The 22,145-nt window shown below is 42.4% G+C and overlaps 1 protein-coding gene across 2 annotated transcripts in view; it reads right to left on the bottom strand.

The window, feature by feature from the left end:
• Positions 1–22,145, bottom strand: part of MAD1L1 (mitotic arrest deficient 1 like 1) — a 452,304-nt gene that overhangs the window by 319,191 nt on the left and 110,968 nt on the right. For both annotated transcript variants that reach the window (XM_079953794.1, XM_079953795.1), the window contains exon 11: positions 16,137–16,281. In XM_079953794.1, the coding sequence (XP_079809920.1) occupies positions 16,137–16,281 (145 nt within the window). The remainder of the gene's footprint in view (positions 1–16,136; positions 16,282–22,145) is intronic.

Below are 22,145 nucleotides of genomic sequence, written 5' to 3' on the forward strand. Positions count from 1 at the left end.
CTCTCCCTGCTGGAGGAGACACTAGCCCTGATACATGGGACTCTTCCCCCCCACTACGCTCTGGTGGGGGAGCTGGTCCTGATCTCCCGCTGCTGCTTTGGGAGTCCCCACTGGCCCCTTGCTTCTGGTGCATCCCCCCTGGGACCCCCCCTTGCCCTGGCCCTCGGCGCCCCCCTCTGGGAATCTTCTGATTCGCTGGAGAAGCTCATGGAATCTCTCGTGCCACTGTCATACTCCCCTACGCTGCCCTCAGATTCTTCCCCTTCGCTCTCCATTTCCTCTCTCCCCTGTGCCTCTGCTCCTGAGTCCCTGACAGCTATGACAGTTAATGTGACTTTTTCAGGTTTAGCTTGTGCAAGCTGCAGCACAGTGGCTGAGAGCCAATCTCCATGGACAGGACAGCAAGTGATGTGGGCCTCTCATCTGCTTTGGGAGACTGCAAGTGCACTGGGCTTCAATTTTGAGCAGCTATGCTCACAACTGGCAACTGCAAATGGAAGTGTCCGCAGAAGTCGTAGCTACCCAGATATGTGAGATGACACCAGACATGATGTTTATTATCAATGTACTGCAGGGCATCTTGTGGTGAATGTGATGGAGATGGCCTAGCTCATCACAAAAATCTGCACTATTGAGGTTGGAGTGGCTGCCATTGGTGAGGCCTCTGTGTAGTTCTATAGAGTGGAGAGAAAGCATCTCTTCTGACAAATTTTTAAGGCTGTAAAAGAATCTACTGTACATGTGTTTTTGTGAGATTCAAGCTGCTTGAATTGCTCTTCAATTCAAACATGAGCAGCATTAACAAGTATGTAGAACTCCTATTTGAATATTTCTTCTTGACTACTGCACTCAACATATGAATCTAGTCCTTATATTCCAACTGACACTTCTTGCGAAGCAGAAGACATGAACACACAGAAGCAGAAAGCAGCTCTGTCAGAAAGGTTTGGGAATTTGAAGGAGGTACTCAGAATAAGCATAACTCTTTTCCTATTCCCTTATCACTATGTAAGAAAAAAAATGAAACACATCCATAGTTCTACTTGATTCCAAGGCAAGGATGAGCTGCAAGCAAGAATTCTCACATGGAGCCTGTGAGAACTTACTGTGGGAACAGTAAGTTTTGCATGTGGCCCTCATGCATGGGTCTTTGTAGGAAGTAGCAGCAGGGCCCCAACATCACACCTGGATCAGACCAGGCCCCATAAACCCTCTGAGTGGTCCTGCAATGTTGAGCAGGGGTGAATGAGCACCAAAGGCACTCCTCACCAAGTGTGCTATTTATCCAAAGCCAGTCCTGCAGATGGCCATAGGTCACCCTTCCCCTGACTTAGAGGAAATCAGAATATAACATTTCCAAACAGCAATGAAATGCTCCTATACATACTCAGCAGCTTGCAGGCAAGGGGAGGGGTGTGTTAGCAATGCCAATACTTGCTTTCATGTTCACTTAACACAAAAAGGTCACAATTTGCCCCTACCACCCATCCAAATTTGTTCTAAACTACGCCTTAGGCAGGTCACAGGCATCTGTTCATCATACCAAGCTTCCACAGACGCTATCTTAATAAGCATCTTTCTAGAGGAGCAGCATAAAAAAGGTATTTTGTTTTGATTTTGTTGTAATCCTGAAATTGCTTTCCCTTCCCTTGCCACTGAGTTACAAGTTGCTCTCACAGAAGAATAATGCAATAATATTTTCAACAAGGTCAGCCTAATAACTTTGCAAATGGCATTTCAGAATAACAAAAATGATGGGGCTTTTTCTGTTCCCTCTTTGCACGCATTCTCTCTCTCTCTCTCTCTCTCTCTCTCTCTCTGTGTGTGTGTGTGTGTGTGTGTGTGTATATATATATATATAATGGTATGGAAGGAAATATATGAACACCTACCTAGAGATACATTCTGAAGTAAAAAAAAGAGCCAGAGGAGTTACCAGGTACAGTACACCCATTTGAAAACAAAAAAACATTTATGTTCTGCCTTTCCACTAACACGCTCGGGGGAGCTAAGAAACCACCAGTGCCTAAGTTAATTACAAAAAATCAATACAGAACTATAGTAAATATAAGGATCATCTTATAGAAAAAGATGACTGCTGAAAAACCAAGTGTGCTGGATTTGGCCCACCTCTCTCTGCTCTAATAAGTGGTGATGTTCTGCTGCAGTAGAAACAAGCATAGGTTTGGTCTGGCCTCTCCTGCCAGCCTGATGATGATAGTGATGATATTTTTTTTATTTGCTGTCTATCTGACAGTTGCCCCAGCCACTCTGGGTGGCTATAAAAAGCATACTGATGTTCTGAACCCATTGTCTATATCCTAGAATATGTAGAATGACCATAATACCACTTGACTCTGGGAAAGCAATATGGGGCTAGTTCAACTTTTCATTTTTCATATGCAGGAATTTTCTGGTGATTATTCTATTCTATGTACAACTGGCAAAATTCCCATCATTATGACATTATCTATATTATAGGGGTCCCCAGAGGTGAAAAGTTCCTTCTGCTCCCATTTGCAATAGCATATCAAGTGCTGCATTTTTGCCATGAGGCCACCACTAATTCCTGTGGGGAAATGTGAATGTGGTGACAATGCAAGCATATGGGTGCTTCCCTCACTTAAATCCATTATAATCCAAATTTAACATAAATGTCCCAAGAAATTGTTCACAGAACTGTGCCGCTCGTGGCCAGCCAGATTTTACTGACAGGCTGGAAAGTGTTCTGCAGAATTTTGGCATCCAGCATTTGCCAAATAAATGAAGGGAAATGCTTCTCCCATGCCAAATCATAAAGCAGTACTTTATTTTAAAAAACATTTCATTTGCAAGCTACAACACCACTCAAAATTAAGACACAGAAACCCCAAAACAGGTAAATCATGTGAAGAGCAATTTTAAGAGGGCAGGGAGAGAGACTTCTTGAGTCACTAGATGTCCACTCCTGCACTATTTGTGCAAACCCTCCAAAAGCTTGTATGAAGGCTATGGGTCTTGAATAAATAACTTATTTGATTGTCCTTTATGTGTTCCTCCTTTAAAGGAACGCACAGCTTCTGTGCAATTTAAAGTGCTGTGCCTTTCAAATGCACAGAAATCAATACAGTGGTACCTCTGGTTACAAACTTAATTCATGCCAGAGGTCTGTTATTAACCTGAAACCACTTTAGCTAATGCTGCCACTGTCCCGCTGGCGTGCAATTTCTGTTCTCATCCTGGGGCAAAGTTCTTAAACCAAGGTACTACTTCTGGGTTAGCAGAGTCTGTAACCCAGTGTTTGTAACCTGAGGTGTTTGTAACCCGAGGTGCTTCTAACCTGAGGTACCATTGTAATAGCAAGTGGAGTCCAAAATGAGAGAAGTATATATGTCAGGGATGGCGAATGAGTGGCCATTGTGGCCATCCAGATGTTGCTAGCCCACAACTTCCATCAACTACAGCAACTGGAGCTGTTTGAGCTGTAAGCCCAAAAACATCTGGCGGCACCCTCAGTTCTCCATTGTTGGAACATATGATAAAGGTTTTGAATGAAGCCATTCTGCATAGTTGATCCCACTCCATATATGGATTATATATATATATATATATATATATATATATATATATATATATATAAAAGGTAAAGGTACCCCTGCCCGTACGGGCCAGTCTTGACAGACTCTGGGGTTGTGCGCCCATCTCACTTAAGAGGCCAGGGGCCAGCGCTGTCCGGAGACACTTCCGGGTCACGTGGCCAGCGTGACATCGCTGCTCTGGCGAGCCAGAGTCGCACACGGAAACGCCATTTACCTTCCCGCTGGTAAGCGGTCCCTATTTATCTACTTGCACCCGGAGGTGCTTTCGAACTGCTAGGTTGGCAGGCGCTGGGACCGAGCAGCGGGAGCGCACCCCGCCGCAGGGATTCGAACCGCCGACCTTTCGATCGGCAAGCCCTAGGCGCTGAGGCTTTAACCCACAGCGCCACCTGCATATATATATATATATATATAGCGGGAGCGCACCCCGCCGCAGGGATTCGAACCGCCGACCTTTCGATCGGCAAGCCCTAGGCGCTGAGGCTTTAACCCACAGCGCCACCTGCATATATATATATATATATATATATATATATATATATATATATTTGCCTCCAAGTCCTCAGATGCAAAATTCAGGTCTAATTCGCTTTGCAGCCCCAAGCAAGGAACTCTATTCTCTCTCACAGCCAGAAACTGAACTATGTCATTCCAAACAAGGAATTGCAACGTCTTCTTACGGAGTGGGAGGAGGGAAGTAACTTATGACACATCCTCATCTTCACCCTTACACATGCCCGCAGAAACTACTTCTGAGCTAACTCAAAGCCAACTAGTGGAGGATTTTAGTTTAGGCCACAAAGCCACAAATTACCCAGTAACTCATATCAGGTTTGTCTGAATACCTTCCACCCACTAGTATGAATACCAACATCCCCTGTCACTTTGTGTCTTATTCGCTTCCATTTTCCTCAGCTATGACTCTTCCTCCTCTACCACCAATAATTTCACTGGAGATGTATCTTCTTTTACACACACACAGACACAGACACACACCGCTGTGACAGTATGAAGTATGAGTGTTCTACTGTGACAAGCCATAGAGTAGAACAGGTGCATAAAGTGCTTTACTCTGAATTACCTGACTCTGGTATGTTGAAATTCTGAGCCATAAGGTTGGAATAATCTGGTTTCTCTTTACTGGATATAAAATATTCTAGCTTCTGGAACCTCAGAAGATTGTGCTTCCCAGGAGAGATATAGATAATGAAGGTCAAATAAATCTCTCTCTTGTTCATGTATTTCTAATTTTCATAAACTAACCTTCTAGCAGTGAGCAAGATATTAATGTCCCTTTGCTCAGGAGAAAGCAGAATCCATTAGCCATTCTGGATGAAGAACTACTCTTAAGGCCCTGAAGAAGCCCTGCAGGGTGGACCACAGTATTTATTTTTATTTAATGCTACATAAATGGCTATCACTCGGGTATTAAAACACCTTAGCCATAAATTGATGTTAACAGATAACGTGCAAGCTGAAGGAAAAGGAAAAGGAGACACTTTGCCTTTAAAAAGCAAAGAACCCAAAAGGTCATTCACTGCCACTGTAACGCCTTTTGCAAGAGCCTCCTGGGTCCAGCATGCAGATTCAGGGCATGTGCACACAGAGATACATCTCTCCTTGGAGGCTCTGCTGCCCTGACTCAGAGTGTTTGATTTCTGAGAGCTACGTGGTTTCACTTGCTCTGATCCCTGCTCAACCTTAATTTTAAAAAGCTGTGAGTTTTGCTTTTCTCTTTCAGCTGAGACTTTAGAATGACTTTTCCAAGGATTTTTAGTACAGGTGCCCAAACTGGGAGTGGAAAGAGGCGTCCTTGCTTTCCTATTTTCCTCAACTCTGCTGCCTCATTTCTAAATTCATCTTTACAAGCAGGCTTTAAAACCAACCCAGAGGAAACAAAGCTAAACAGCAATTTGAACAATCTAGTCACTATTTTATCAGGCACCCAAACAAGAGTCTGCAAAGCACAAATTTATTTGTAGGAAATGTGGTTTACAAACACATGGACTATGACCAATACAGTGCAGGATCACTCCTGCTAAGCACCAACCAACCTAAGCACCCCCCACTAAAATTGGAAAATAGAGTTCTATATCATTCATTTACCTGCAGTTCAGTAGCACAGCCATTTATGTGTATGTGCAACCCTTAAGACTTTAGCATGGTCTTAACAGAGCCAAGAGTTGCCTCTGTTGCTCATGGAATGAGCCAGGACACCAGCCATTTATGCAAGTAATAAAAAGCAGGGGAGGGGGACATGTTTCCATATCCACTATCCAGAAATACAGAGGTCTGGAACCATGCCTCTATTTAGAATATTTTGCTTCCCTTTGAAGAACAGTCCTAATTACATTTAGCTTTGTAAACTTCCCAGGTATTAAATTCAAATTGCAACAACTTCTTCCTGGAACACAGCCCTTTTAAATCTCATTGCTCATTTTCCTTAAAGACATGCTGCAAACTGCACTTGAGAATGATATTAGACTCTCTCTCAAAACAGCCAATATCAAACAAGAAAAATGGTTTTGTGTTCACCTAAGTCTGGAAAGCCAATCTCCATTTGCTTAATATAGTCATGATATTTCACCAAGGTAATTATACTCTTAGCTATCAGTAACAATTAAACTCTTAGACTTGAGTTGTTTAATAAAGGTCTCAAAATAAAACTGCACATTCCAAACATGAGGTTTCTAAATGTCAAGCAGGCAAGTAATGTCTCGTGATGAATATAATGATGAAACACACCATCAATCAGCATAAGTTATCCTGCCACAATATAAAATGACAGCAATATTACATTTGGAGTGCTGAGCAATTCTCATCACAGCTTTAATAGAAAAGGTACTGGCAAGAATGGAGATTGCAAAAAAGGCCATTAAGAATGAGCCTTGCAGCTGTTACATTTCGGTTGGGGAGTGCAACATATTATGCAGAAAGACTTAATTGTATGCAATGTCCATAATTCTCTTAGATGGAAAGACACAAGTGACACAAGATAGTGATGTGCATAGCATTGGCCATGTTCGACACAAGCTCTGCACAAGGCACGGAAACCAGCAAAAAATGCTTCCACCTTGAGCTGTTCTGCCAATACCAGGCAAGGTGGTCAAAAATCTACAAGACTGCTACCTAATCTAACCTCTGGGGAATTCCTTATCAGTCCATGGAAATGGTGCAGGTTCTAGGAGCGTCAGTTTGAGAAACACATTTCAGCTTTAAATGTAAAACTCTAATTCACTGAACTTATTCAAGGCCGCTCCCATGACATTTCAAAACAAGAATCTGCTATGCAATCTACCTGGGGGGAAAAACACAACTCTAATATCCAGTATATTTTTGTATTTTTTCTTCTTCTCAGTGTTTAAGAAACCATGTTTAAGGAGCAGTTTCAATATTGCAACACCATTTTCTGATAATGTTTTCAGCTCTAGGCTCTGGAAGGGTTATTCATACAATTAGCATTGGCAGTTGAGAAGATGCCTTCCAGATACTCAGCATAAATAAACTGCTACAGTTGGTTGACCAGTGTATTTGTTGTCCTGATTTTCAAGAAAGTGGAAAATATATTATGTCATGCTTATTGCTAGGCCGGATTACAAACAATGTTTTTGGTTCAGCACAGCTAAAAGGAATTTACTTTCTTGTCTGGTTATAAAAACTTATCACTGAAATACCCCCTTGGCAGGGGGTTGGACTCGATGGCCGTTGTGGTCTCTTCCAACTCTATGATTCTATGAAATAGAATACTTACAAGCAACAGACTAACATCTCAGTTTTTGAAAGAGTATCTACCAGAATTGGGTATCAGCTTTACAACAAACACAGGCCACATTATCGGCTAAGGAGGACGACTTTGGAAACTTCCACTTCTGCTTAATAGAGACTTGTGCCAGCTGAAGTTGGCTTGTTTAAATGAACCATAATATTAACAATAGTTCTGGGTCCAGACAATACGCAAGTTGTGGATAATGAAAATCAGAAGCAAAAAGGAGTGTGGTTGCTTAAAGCTCATTGCAGCTCAATTCAGTTCATGCATTTGTCACTAAACTAGAGTTTAGCATGGCATACAAATACAGCCAGTAACTACAATATCAGGCAAAATGTCATGTTTATCAAATACACAAGTCCAGAAGTGTTAACCAGTTTGGCTTAACAGAATTTGATGCACTGTTAATTTCTCCAGAATTCTTATTATTACCTGACCTAAATTCAGCAACAACTGAAAGCATATTTGTTTGCCAAAATGCTGGTTGTATAAGAGCAAGATGACTGCCACTAATACAGACAGGTCTGGTGTCAGCACTTGGTATCCTGGGGCAGCAGCCAGGGGTCCAATATGCCATCCACATCAGGTAACTAAGTCTGTGAGTCTCTCTTTAATTTCCCAAAATAGCCAGGACTGACACAATGTTTGGTACTTCAGAGCATTGTGGGAAATTAAAATAGAAGCTCCTATCCACCCTTGGAGAACAGCTGTCACCATTACTGCCAAGTAAGCTTCAGGAGTCCATCAATATAAAATAGTGCCCACAGGATAGCACCCTGCCTGGGTTCTCAAACCAGGAGTTAGCCCTGCTCTGAGAGCATGATTCATAGTGAGCTAGAACTATTTAAATGGTAAATGGCAGAAAAGTGGCCAGCAGAAACCCTGAATGCTCTCCATTTGGTGTTGTTAGGTTATAAAACAAGCTCAGTAAACGTGGACAGAAAGAAAAAAGTGTGTATGCACTACTTCTTGAAGTTAAATGGATTTTCTGTTTTTTAATGTAAAAAAAGTATTCCTTTAGAACATGAACCACAGAGAGAAAAATATTCCTCCTTAACTGTAACTAACTGTGTCTAGGTGGGACTTTGGATAATAGACTAATTCTCTATTTGTTTGTTCCTTCTCTATCAGCACTGGCACTTTGAAACAGCCAGGGATCAAATACCTCAAGGTGCTCAACCTAGTCTTAATTAAAACAATTTCCTCCCTACAGGCTGCCTCCTGATTTGCAGTGCACATATAAATGACTGATAACCTTAATGTTCATTAAATGTGCAACTGTGACAGCCAAGATGTGCATGTGAAAACCTTCCCCCTGCCACAAGCAAAATCACTCAAACTTGACTGAAGATTTCACACTAGTGTCGTAAAACCCTGCAACAAGAATAACCCCCCTGCCCCCAGAAATGACTGAGCCATTTCAGCATTTGTTTTCCAGATGAAGAATGTGCTGTCCTAGGAACACAGAATATAAGACGCTATCCTATACCAAATCAGACCATGGGTCCTTCTAACTCAGTATCACTCATGCTGGCAGGCAGAAGTTGCCTAGGGTTTAAGGCAGAAATCTTTCCCAACCCAACCAGGAGACATGAGGGATTGCACTTGGAACCTTTTCTATGCAAAGCATGTGTTCCAACACTCTTCCTCTTTGGCAATCACTCGTAGCTGAGTAAAATTGTCTGAACATGGACTTTAACAGTGAGTCCGTAAGTGACTGTGGAGGCCAATTCTGAATCCACACGTCCTTCCACAGTGGGGACATAGGTTTCTGGGCAGGAGTTGATCACAGTGAGGGTTTGCCAAACGTGGCTTCCTCTTATCACATTTCTTCCTTTCATCTTGAGTTCGAGTGTCTTAAAAGTCCACGACACCTTTGGTAAAGGCTGTTTTTCAATTGGAGCGCTCACAGGCCAGTGTTTCCCAACTGTCAGTATTTATACTACTTTTTTTTTAGATTTGCCTTGAGAGAGTCTTTAAACTTCTTTTGTTAATCACCAGCATTATGCTTTCCATTTTTAAGTTTGGAATAGAGTAGTTGCTTTGGAAGATGATAATCAGGCATCTGCACAACATGACCAGTCCAATGAAGCTAATGTTGAAGAATCATTGACACTGGTGATTTTTGCTTCTTCCAGTACATTGGTATTAGTTTGTCTGTCTTCCCAAGTGATGTGTAAAAATTTTCAGAGACACCATTGATGGAATCTTTCAAGGAGTTGGAGATAGCATTTATAAGTAGTCCATGTTTCACAAGCATACAGTAAGGTTGGTAGTGCAATAGCTTTGTAAACAAGCATTTTGGTTTCCCTACAAATGTCCCGGTCCTCAAACACTCTGTACTTCAATTGGGAGAAAGCTGCACTCACAGAGCCAAGGCGATGCTGGATTTCGGCATCAGTGTCGGCCCTTGTGGAAAGATAACTGCCCAGGTAGGAGAAGTGTTCGACACTTTCCAAAGTTACACCACTGAGCTTGATTTGTGGTGCTGCAGATGGGTTGTTTTGTGCTTGTTGGTGTAGCACTCTGGTCTTTTGGATGTTGAACAATAGGCCAAGATTTCTGTAAGCTTCTGCGAATATATTCAGGATGGTTTGGAGGTCATCCTCTAAGTGTGCACACACTACATTGTCATCAGCATACTGAAGCTCTGTGATGGAAGTTGTGGTAACCTGACTCTATGCTTTCAGCCTACTCACCACTAAGCTCTGGTCTTTCCCCATATTAAATGTCATAGTCTTAGCAATGGCCACAACTATAAAGCTAATTTAAAACAATCCACAATGAAGAGTCGTTGAAATATGGGAAAGAAATCAAGTGAGAGTATCTTTGCAGCTACATTTTCTTCCACCCTCCAATGCCTAAGGATCAAATCTCCTGGCAGTGGCACCAAGGTTATGGATCTCCTTTCCTTGGGAAGCCCGGTTGGCTCCCTAGCTATTTGCCTTCAGGCATGCAACGAAGGCATTCCTGTTTCATCCGTTGTTCAGCTTATCTTACTTATTCTTCTGTTGCTGGTTCCAATTTCTTTTAGCTCTATTAGTTGCATTTTAATATGGTGATATTGCTGTATATTGTGTTTTTAAATTGCTTTAAGTCTCCTTGTTGTTAAAAGTGGAAGTAAAAGTTAAAATTAATTAAATTTCATTCTATTCATGAAGAAAAGTGATTGGCAGTAGGTTCAGACAGATAAAATGAAATGCTTCTGCACACAATGCATAATTATCAAATGGAATATTCTGCCACAGGGAGAAGTGAGAAGATAATTAGGCATGCTTTGGCTGACCACTTTGGGGAACTGGTTGCTTGACTACTCGGTGTATTCTGACATGCATCTAGACACCTTTTGTACAGTGTATCTAAAGCAATGCTGGTTCCAAAAGTAGTATATAGCTTCTCTGACTAGTAGCCATTCATAGCCTTACCCTCAACAAAAGCTTGATGGCTTAGAAATGCATCACTATCCATGAATAAGACAGTTTCTTCCAAGTATGCATTTCTGTGTTTACAAGATTCACTATATTATTCTCAAAGAGCCAAGGACAGGCACAGGCAAACTCGGCCCTCCAGATGTTTTGCGACTCCAACTCCCATCATCCCTGACCACTGGTCCTGTTAGCTAGGGGTGATGGGAGTTATAGTTCCAAAACATCTGGGGGGCCGAGTTTGCCTATGCCTGGCCAAGGACAATCAAGTTTCTTATTTTTCCCTCCCCTTTTCCATTTTCAGTGATACTCACAGCAACACAGTCTACCAGAGAAGCTACTAATTAGATCATTAAATATCAGTCTGGGTTATAAAGCTTTCAGTGTAAAGTTATTATTTTTAACAGGTGATATATTTGCTCAATTTAATATCAAACTATATGATCATTTTATTTTAATTAAAATGAAAACCTTTGTCCTAGGGTTATAGCAAGCTGGGCCAAGAAAACAGTGCTTATGTACATATCCCATATTTCATTATATGTATCAGTTGAAAAGGTGGAATAAAATGACCACTGATGGAGTGGATACTTTAATGTGGGCTACATAGAATTCAAGATATATTTAATAGTTCACAACACTGATGTTACAGTCTGTCTACATCTATGTCACAGATGGATGGTTTGCAACTCTATGATAAAAACTGTTAACTTCTGTGTGGTGAGCCAGTACACAAACAACTCTCCAGAGAGTCTTCATGCAATCAGATTTAAATCAACCCCCCCATGTCAGCTTGTCATTTGAATCCTCCTATATTGCAAAGAAGTAGGGACGCAGGTGGCGCTGTGGGTTAAAGCCTCAGCGCCTAGGACTTGCCGATCAAAAGGTCGGCGGTTCGAATCCCTGCGGCGGGGTGCGCTCCCGCTGCTCAGTCCCAGCGCCTGCCAACCTAGCAGTTTGAAAGCACCTCCGGGTGCAAGTAGATAAATAGGGACCGCTTACCAGCGGGAAGGTAAACGGCGTTTCCGTGTGCGACTCTGGCTCGCCAGAGCAGCGATGTCACGCTGGCCACGTGACCCGGAAGTGTCTCCGGACAGCGCTGGCCCCTGGCCTCTTAAGTGAGATGGGCGCACAACCCCAGAGTCTGTCAAGACTGGCCCGTACGGGCAGGGGTACCTTTACCTTTACCTATATTGCAAAGAAGATAAAACCAATATCTGAACAAGATGCCAGGTGCATGCTTTTAGAAAGACAGAGATGAAAAAATCACAGATATAGATTACAAAGACTGCTGGTATCTTGAGGTCACTGGCATATCAACATCTGTAGTCTCTGCATTGTTTGACTACTTTTCTCCCCTATGTGTCATTTAGTATCTTCTGGAATCACAGCTACTAAAGTGTGTTTTCCTTTAACTAATTGGAAAATAAATGCCCATTTCATTTATACAGTATAATGCTAGAACCTCATATTTGGCTCTACACACAAATTCTAAGAAACAAACAAACAAAAAATCAGTGCAATTTTGATGTCAGTTGTTAAAATCAGTGCAGTTTTTAAAGGTTCTGTCAGGCGGTGTGTTGGTTGCTCACGAGTAACCAGGCAGGACTCCGACCTGTCTTTAGCAGGTTTTTATTTGTGTAAACTATTTACAGTGCAGAATCAGAAAGTTCATGTCTGTCTCAGTCATTTCCAGATTCCGGGAGTGGCCCCTTCCGGTCCCCCCCCCCTTAGCATAAGAGCTTAGACACCCCAAATCTCTGCCTCCCCTCCTTATGTTTCACCCCTCTGCGTAAACTAGGCGATGGAAACGGTGTGACTGTTTCCTGGCCGGCCGGGCTAGGTGAGGGGCTTGGGCTCTCAGTCACATCTTTGAGCCCTCCCCTCGCCCGGCTTTCCCCTTCCCCCTCTGCTCCACTGGAGGTGTGGCTTTCCCCACAGTTGGAGGAGGAGCTGCTCCTCAGAAGTGTGGGAGGCTCTCTGTGTTCCCATGCCTCCCTCCCGCTTTCCGATGGCAGTCCCCTGGCAGGTTCAGTCTGTCATAATGATTTAAAATGACATCCAATCACATCCAAACATAAAGAAAAACCTGCTCCTTGATATCAGGAATCATCATGTAAAATTTGGTGTTCAAATATCACCAATGAGTGAAGAATGGCAGTGTCTACAGTTACCACATCTATTTGTGCCTTTAATAGCCCGTCTACTTTGAGTGTCTTGACACCTCCTTCAACTACTGAAGGAAATTATCAGATCCTTACAGAAAACTAAATCTATAACTGCTGAGTATAAATGTTTAATATAATTTAGTAAGGTAGAATTTCAGGAACTTAGAGAGGTGTGGAATGGGGAATTAGAAAATATTATACAGCCTAAACAATGGAAAATTGCTTTAGAATCCACATAAAATGTTTCCCTAGATTGAAATTATCATTGATTCAGCAAAAATTAGTAATTCATGTATACTGGACTCCACAATGTTTGAATAGGAAGGGACTGTTCAATACAGAAAGATGTTGGAGGTGAGAATGTTTCTTTGAGGCTTATGATAAGGGAGTGTCGAGTGATACATTCCTTTTGATTTGTATCAGCAAAATTCTTGAAATTCTCAGATGTTCATGTACTTTTAAACAATATTCCTGCGGCATGGGGATTAATGGCTCGACAACAATAATGGATTTTGCAAGCACTTATGGTGGCTTAGAGACATACTTCAAGCCTCGAAGGCTAAATACCCAACATCTGTTAGACAATGGTCTGAGGACCTTACCAGGCTACATTAGGATATACAGGCATCCCCCACTTATTGTGGGGGTTACCTTTCGGTGGCCCACGAGCCTAAGTGAAATCGCATAAAGTGGGGAACACCCTCTAAATGCCTATTTTTGCCTGCTCTGCAGAACCCTCTCCCATGCTCTCTCCAATCCAGACTCAAATATCTAGAATTGAAACTCTAGGGTTGGCTGGAGTCTAGAGGACGCGCGGGAAAGTGGCAGCTGCTGCTGCTGCGCTACCCCACATGTCAGCTGTTAGTTGGGGAGGCTGAGCAGCCTACACAAGGCCCCGCTGTGTCTCAGGTCTCTTTGAGGCTTCTTCTACCCTCACAGACATCCTCTTCGGGCTCCGGGGAGGGTCTCCTCGTGAGCCACAATAACTCTTCAGCTCTCTCCTGCCATTTCCTGATACGATTCTAATTATTAATTTATTTTGCAGCATCATACAGCGGTTGCATGCAAGTAGAATGTGTGTAAGCAGTGAAGATGCCAGTATTTCATATAAAATTTAAAAAATCCTTCCAGTAGCACCACCTAAGTTTGTTATTGGTATGAGCTTTCGTGTGCATGCACACTTCTTCAGCTGCTTGAATAAGGATCTCTTAACAAACTTAGTTGGTCTCTAAGGTGCTACTGGAAGGATTTTTTTTATTTTGTTTCGACTATGGCAGACCAACACGGCTACCTACCTATATTTCTGTCAGTGAAGCAGACACGGAGCAATGGTTCCAAACTACAAGAAAGAAGATTCCACCTAAACATTAGGAAGAACTTCCTGACAGTAAGAACTGTTTGACAGTGGAATTTGCTGCCAAGGAGTGTGGTGGAGTCTCCTTCTTTGGAGGTCTTTAAGCAGAGGCTTGACAACCATATGTCAGGAGTGCTCTGATGGTGTTTCCTGCTTGGCAGGGGGTTGGACTCGATGGCCCTTGTGGTCTCTTCCAACTCTATGATTCTATGATTTCATATATGCATCAATCTCATGTGGATACTATCAGGAACTGGGCAGAGGAGGAATGATGGAAACTGCCTCCCCATCCTGACCCTTCCAGGGAGGAGGAAGAGGAAGACAGTATAGATTTACAACAGTGGTTTGAGGGAGGTCACAGCTCAGAGGCAGATGAGGGGAAAAGTTGGGAAATAATGGGAGAGGAGGAGGAGGCAGAAGCGGAACAGCAGCTGACTGACACAGTGTCATTAGAAAGCATCCCAGACCCTCCATCTCCCAGAACCTTGAAAGTAGGTGAGCAAAGAGCTCAAAGACAGAGGGCACGTAGCAGCACCCATAGAAGTGACGAATGAGAATGTGGAAGAGACAGGGGGTGGAGATTCACTCGGGACAATGCCATTATCCAAGAGGCTGGTTTCTATAGCATCTCTCTGTAAATATTGAAATAAAAAAAAGATGGTAAGAAACCTTTCCTTGTCATTATACTTTCTGGGCAATCAGCCGGGAGCCACTGACAGCTTCCTGACAGATACCTATTTAGACACCTGCACAACTTTTATTAACTTATATGTTTAATTTACGATCCCTGTACTGAAGGTTGCTGTATTTGCAAAGTGAATTGATGGTGATTTACTGTAATTATTGGCATTTCCCCTTCTTCTTTTTAATCACTTTGCTCCTCCCTTTGTGCATGAGCAAAACATGTGCATGAGAAAGCCACGGTTAACCATAGTTTCAGGTCACATCCAAACCCAAAACCAAGATTCAGAAGTTAACTTTAAACAATGAATTTGATCATCTCTACATCACCCGTGATAGATCACACACACACACACACACACACACCGCCCTGATGACATTAGTTTTAGCGTAAGTAACTAACCTGAGCCATTGGGATGGAACAGGCTACAAGTAGGTAAGTACAGTAAATACATAAAAGCTTTAGACTGCAATCTTAGAAAAACTTACCTAGGAGTAAGTCCCACTGAATTCAACTTATGGATACAGGTGCATAGGATGACATTGCTAACCTTAAAGGTAAAAGGTAAAGGTACCCCTGCCCGTACGGGCCAGTCTTGACAGACTCTGGGGTTGTGCACCCATCTCACTTAAGAGGCCAGGGGCCAGCGCTGTCCGGAGACACTTCCGGGTCACGTGGCCAGCGTGACATCGCTGCTCTGGCGAGCCAGAGTCGCACACGGAAACGCCGTTTACCTTCCTGCTGGTAAGCGGTCCCTATTTATCTACTTGCACCCGGAGGTGCTTTCGAACTGCTAGGTTGGCAGGCGCTGGGACCGAGCAGGGATTCGAACCGCCGACCTTTCGATCGGCAAGTCCTAGGCGCTGAGGCTTTAACCCACAGCGCCACCTGCGTCCCTTATTGCTAACCTTACAACACACCTATCTTTACAGAAGTCAATGTATTTAAATACACTTTGATTTTGTAGCGTTATTGTTATTTTATACTTCTGTGATCTGCCTTGGAATAATGATTTATCATTAAACGTAGGAGAGTTTCTCACATTTTCATAAGCGCACAGCTAAATAAAACTAAATAAAAGAAAGGAGTAGCAACCTCATCCTTTTCTGGACTTCCCAACAAGTAAATGGAGAGCAAAAACAAGATCCATACAGGTGACATACCTTTATAAGCAGCTGCACTCGTTTTTGCAAGCACCTGGCCATAGATTCGTGCTGCTCACGTTTTTTCTTCTCCTCCAGTAGCTGGCTCTGGGTCTTCAGCAACTCTTCTTGCAGTTGCTTCCGTGCCTTCTCTAATAGTCTAGCACTAGGAAAGACAAAATTACCAACATTGAACTTCTATCAACCTGACGCTTGGCAGTTTACTACAATTGGCAGGGGATAAAAGCATTTAAAATGGGACTGACCACTTACAACTCCCTTCTAAACTTCATTCCCTAACCACTCTCACTTGCCACCAGAAACCAGGCAAAGAGTTGTTTGTAAGCATATTGTTGCATTGCACATTCACATAATGTTATTATTAATAGAATATATTGTTATGTGGCTCCAGTATTTTCTCTTCTAACATAGCCATGCCCACAAGACACTCCAAATAGTTGTGTGAGGAGTACTTCTATACCTGAGATCTCAGAACCATAGCATTTATGAATGAAAATTAAAACATCAGTGCCCAAGCATGCTGGGGAAAATAATGTGTGTTACCTGAAAATTTTCTCATAATATTGTTTAAAATTCTGATATTTAAAACTTATAATATTTAATTTATGTTTTAATTTTTATGTTGTATGTTTTGATTGTTTCAGATGGTGAAAAGCAGAATATTTTTAAATAAATAAATATAAATAACCATATGTTTCTTTACAAGATATTTCTGTCTAAACTATGTATGTATGAATGTATCTCTGACAAACCAAAACACAACTCTAATATGACTGAATATTTTTTCTCTTTCCAGGCCTGTTTTTTTGTTATCATAGGAAACTAAGCATGTACTGACCAGGAATCTCAATCAAATCCTCCTCCATCCACCATCTGATCCATATTTACATCTTAAATCTTTCAGTGAATCAAAGATGTATATGAAAGTTCCAGTTCAATTTGAAGCTATTCATATACCAATTTAATAGAGTGTAAAATAGATTATTTCCATTGTCATATCCAGGTGGGAATGTTAATCACAAAGACTATAAATCTACTGCAGAAAATGGCTAATTTAATAACCGGAACATCACTATGCCCCTGCCCCCTTTTCTGTTTTAATTAATTAGTTACACAGAAAATGAAACTTTTGCCATAGAGTAGCATGTACATCTTCTTTTAAGAAACTATTATGAATACCAGAATTTCCAAAAAAGGAAGAAAGGAAGAAAAAAGACTCTCAAAAGGGGGAAGAGATAGTTTTTCTCCCCCTTCCAACTGCTAAGATATCAAAACACAGATGAAAAGACCCAATTTTATGCATGGTCATTCTTGGATAAACCAGCTGTTAGATGATACAACTGAGAAAAAATGCACAGAGCTGAAAACAAAATTGGACTTCCAATTAATTTTCATTCTAGTTGGCAGAATGAGAGGACATAGAATTGGCAGGCCATGATCCACACTGAAGCCACAGCAGTTGAGCCGGTGCCATTTTATTTTACTTATGCTGTTTCAATTATGTGGGAGTTAAAATAATTGGCATAAATTGTTAAAGAAACAACACCCGTCTTAAACTTAACTGGTTTAAGAGCAAAGGTGGCTAACCCGTGTTCTGCAGTAAAGACCCAGCCAATGAAAAGATGGAAAGTGGCCATTCAGCCTACAAAGCTTTGTCTTATGGCCTGCTCATGAAACAAAAGTCACTGCTCTTTAGAGAAGAATCTCTGAAGAGCAGACAGAGTGCATTATCTCCCGATCAGGAAGATCAGAACAGTCAAAGTGATCTTTTATCTATCATTTCAGCATTAACCACCACAATGCTAAGATCAGAGATAAGCCCTTAGGGAGATAAAAGATCCCTTTGGCTGCTCTTTAGAGGTCCTCTTTAAAAAGTAGCCAGAGAAATCTCTTACCTCCTATCTTAGCACTAAGCACCCCAGTGCTAAGACCAGCGGGGGCAGAATGCCGTGGCGAGACTCCTTATGGGGTCTTCGCTGCGAGATCACATTCATCCGGTACTATACCAGCTGCACTGGCTCCCGGTGGAGTACAGGATCAGGTTTAAGGTGCTGGTTTTAACCTTTAAAGCCCTATACGGCCTAGGACCCTCATACCTTTGGGACCGCCTCTCCTGGTATGTCCCACAGAGGAACCTACGGTCTGCAAATAAAAACATCCTGAAGGTCCCAGGCCACAGAGAGGTTAGGCTGGCCTCAACTAGAGCCAGGGCTTTCTCAGCTGCAGCTCCAATCTGGTGGAACACTCTGTCACAAGAGACTAGGGCCCTGCGGGACCTGACATCTTTCCGCAGGGCCTGCAAGAAAGAGCTGTTCCACCAGGCCTTTGGTCAGGGCGCAGCCTGACTCCCTCCTCTGGCAATCGGCACAGAATTTTGCTTAACGGTTGCCATCAATTTGATTTTAATTTTTATAATGAAATGTTTTTAGAATGTGGGATTATTTGATTGTTGTTAGCCGCCCTGAGCCCGGCTTCGGCTGGGGAGGGTGGGATATAAATAAAATTTATTATTATTAATATTATATAGCAGCAAATGGGTGGATCAAAGGACAATGATACAAGACAGACGCAGGAAAAGTGAACTAAAGGGGAAAACAGCAGCTCTTTAGGACCCCAGAGATTCCTATTGACCAGTGTTCAAACAACTCACTTATCAATCAGAGCTTTGACTTCATTCATTTGCAAACTGACAGGTGACAGAAGCCAGGACGTAGAAGGGTACCTGCACATTTTGCTTCATAACTTTCTTTATAAGTGGGCTGGAGACTTACTTTAAAAAAAGAAAGAAAGCTCAAAGTCTGGGTTCCCTGGCAGTGTGCCAATAAAAGTTTTTGTGGGCATGAGGTTGGTGACCCTCATCATAAATAATACATTCTGTTCCCCAGCTTAGTGTAGAAACAGAGTTTCCAAAAATGACAATGTTACAATGTTTTCATATGTATTTTCCTTTCTGCATTTCAGTTTAGAAAAATTGCCAAAGTTCATTAGATTCAATCAAATGCAATTACATTTGGGTGCTTTTTCAATTGCTTTGACAACACTTGTTATTGCTCCATGAAAGAATATTATTATTAATAATAATAATAATAATAATAATAATAAAAAATTATACCCCGCCCATCTGGCTGCGTTTCCCCAGCCACTCTGGGTGGCTTCCAACCGAATATTAAAAACAATACAGCATCAAACATTAAAAACTTCCCTAAACAGGGCCGCCTTCAGTTGTCTTTTAAAAGTAAAATAGTTGCTTATTGCAGTGTTTCCCAACCTTGGGCCTCCAGCTGTTTTTGAACTACAATTCCCATCATCCCTGACCACTGGTCTTGCTAGCTAGGGATGATGGGAGTTGTAGGCCAAAAACATCTGGAGGCCCAAGGTTGGGAAACACTGGCTTATTGCCTTGACATCTGCTGGGAGGGCGTTCCACAGGGCAGGTGCCACTACTGAGAAGGCCCTCTGCCTGGTCCCCTGTAACCTCACTTGTCGCAGTGAGGGAGCTGCCAGGAGGCCCTCGGCGCTGGACCTCAGTGTTCGGGCTGGACAATGGGGGTAGAGACGCTCCTTCAGGTATACAGTACTGAGGTCGTTTAGGGCTTTAAAGGTCAGCACCAACATTTTGAATTGTGATCAGAAGCATACTGGAAGCCTATGAAGATATTTCAGGACCAGTGTTATATGGTCTCGGCAGCCACTCCCAGTCACCAGTCTATCTGCCGCATTCTGGATTAATTGTAGTTTCCAAGTCACCTTCAAAGGTAGCCCCATGTAAAACGCATTGCAGTAGTCCAAGCGGGAGATAACTAGAGCATGTACCACTCTGCCAAGACAGTCTGTGAGCAGGTAGGGTCTCAGCCTGCATACCAGATGGAGCTGGTAGACAGCTGCCCTGGACACAGAATTGACCTGTGCCTCCATGGACAGCTGTGAGTCCAAAATGACTCCCAGGCTGCATACCCGGTCCTTCAGGGGCACAGTTACCCCATTCAGGACCAGGGAGTCCTTGACACCAGCCCGCCTCCTGTCCCCCAAGAACAGTACTTCTGTCTTGTCAGGATTCAGCCTCAATCCGTTAGCCACCATCCATCCTCCAACCGCCTCCAGACACTCACACAGGAACTTCATTGCCTTTAACTGGTTCTTATTTAAAATGATAAAATATTTATCATTAAGTCCTTTCTGCCTGTTCCCATTGACTGTCATCCAATTACACTCCACATTATGAAAACTGGGTGGTCTGCTGCCTAGCTCAATATGCTTCACTCCTCTTCCACCCAGAACTATGGGTCTTTCTACTGCCTAAATTTCAGAAAGGAAGAACCAGGCGCAGCAGAAGTTCCCAGGTTAGCTGCTAAGCAAAAGCAGTTAGATTAATTATTTTCATCATATTGAAAACCAGCAAGCTTACAGTAGTTATAGCAACTCAATCCAGTATGTCACTGCCCAGAGGAGACATAACCCTCCACACCCTTGCTGGATAAACGCCTGGCTCTTTTAAGTCCAATGCATCACATGATCCAAACCTTTCCTTTCTTTCTTTTTCAAAACTCATAAAAAATTAAACCTCACATCTGAGGAATGCATTGAACTATGAGAGCACTGGCATTTCCAGAAATCTTTGCAAGTTCAAAGTACATATTCCTGGCCTTAAAGAGGAAAAGCCATTTCTGTTTATCTGTCTATTAATGCTCCACACTGCCCCAAGTCTATTGAATGAAGGTTCTTTGTGCTCCAAGCTGAGTATCTCTTTTAATGCTATGCTCTTCCCTTTCTCCAGGCCACTTTAATATAATCTTAATGATAAAACTTCACTTTCAAGAAGTCCTCAGTCTTTCCAAGGACAATGAGTGACATAATGAATAGAGAGGCTATTACGTGCGTTTTAATAGTTTCCCTCACACCTTAAAAAAATTACAGAAGTCACTGCAGGCTATCAAATACATAACAATCTACTATAATTTTCTTTTAAGTAACCCACCACCCCATAGATAGAGCAATGGGTGTCACTGAAAGTAATGACTAAAAACAAAAACAAATCCCTGTTCTGCTTAACTACTTGTTATAACAGCAATTGAGGTGACTGTCTTATTGTACGGATGATAATGGAAAAAGTGCAAAAGGGCACAGTGAGAGTTGCACAGCAACAACAAAAAATCTGGTGTGGGGGTATTAATGCCAGGGTTAGCAGATCAGAAGGGACTTCTATAAATGACAGATAAAATAGTAGAACACACACCAAGAAGGTTGCACAAAATTGGAATTGTTTTAAATATATTTTTACTGTTTTGTCACTTGTTTGCTGCCCTGGGCTCTTCTGGGAGGAAGGGCAGAATATGCAGTACTTTTCCATCTATAAGACACACCCATGTATAAGACGCCCCCTATTTTGGGGCTCAAATTTAAGAAAATGGGGGGAGATGGCACAGGGTTGTTGAGCTTCTTTTTGCGAAGGATTGCCCACAGTTGTTGAGCAATTTTGGGGGGGCAGGGGGGAGGATGCCGAACCGAATATCACTCACCCAACTGGCAAACGCTAACTATCACAAGTGACGCAAGCCAAATTGCCGAAGCGGCAGCCAATCCAAAGCAGCCTTTGACACATCCACAAATAACCCACCCGATTGACAAAGCAGCAGCCAATACAAAGCAACCCTTGCAGCAGACACCATTCACCCACCCAATCGCTAGATCCTGCTCGCGGATGCAACCAATCACCTGTCCCCCCTCTGCGCTACCCAAGTATAGGATCACCCACCCACTCCACTTTTTACTTTATTTTGGAGTAAAAAAAACCTTGTCTAATACAAGGAAATGTACAGTAAGTTGTGAATGTCAAGCACTTGGACAAAAAAGTTTTGAATAATTAAGCATTTGGAGTGGTGATCTGTGATTAATATAGGAAGCTGCTTTATAAATGGTGAGATTATTTGTCCATCTAGGCCAATATTCTCTACTCTGACTGGCAGCAGCTTTCCAGGTTCTCGGGCAGAGGTACTTTTTGTTTATCCATCA

The sequence above is a fragment of the Podarcis cretensis genome (genome assembly GCF_951804945.1).
Source record: "Podarcis cretensis genome assembly, chromosome: 14".
Classification (NCBI taxonomy): Eukaryota; Metazoa; Chordata; class Lepidosauria; order Squamata; family Lacertidae; genus Podarcis; species Podarcis cretensis.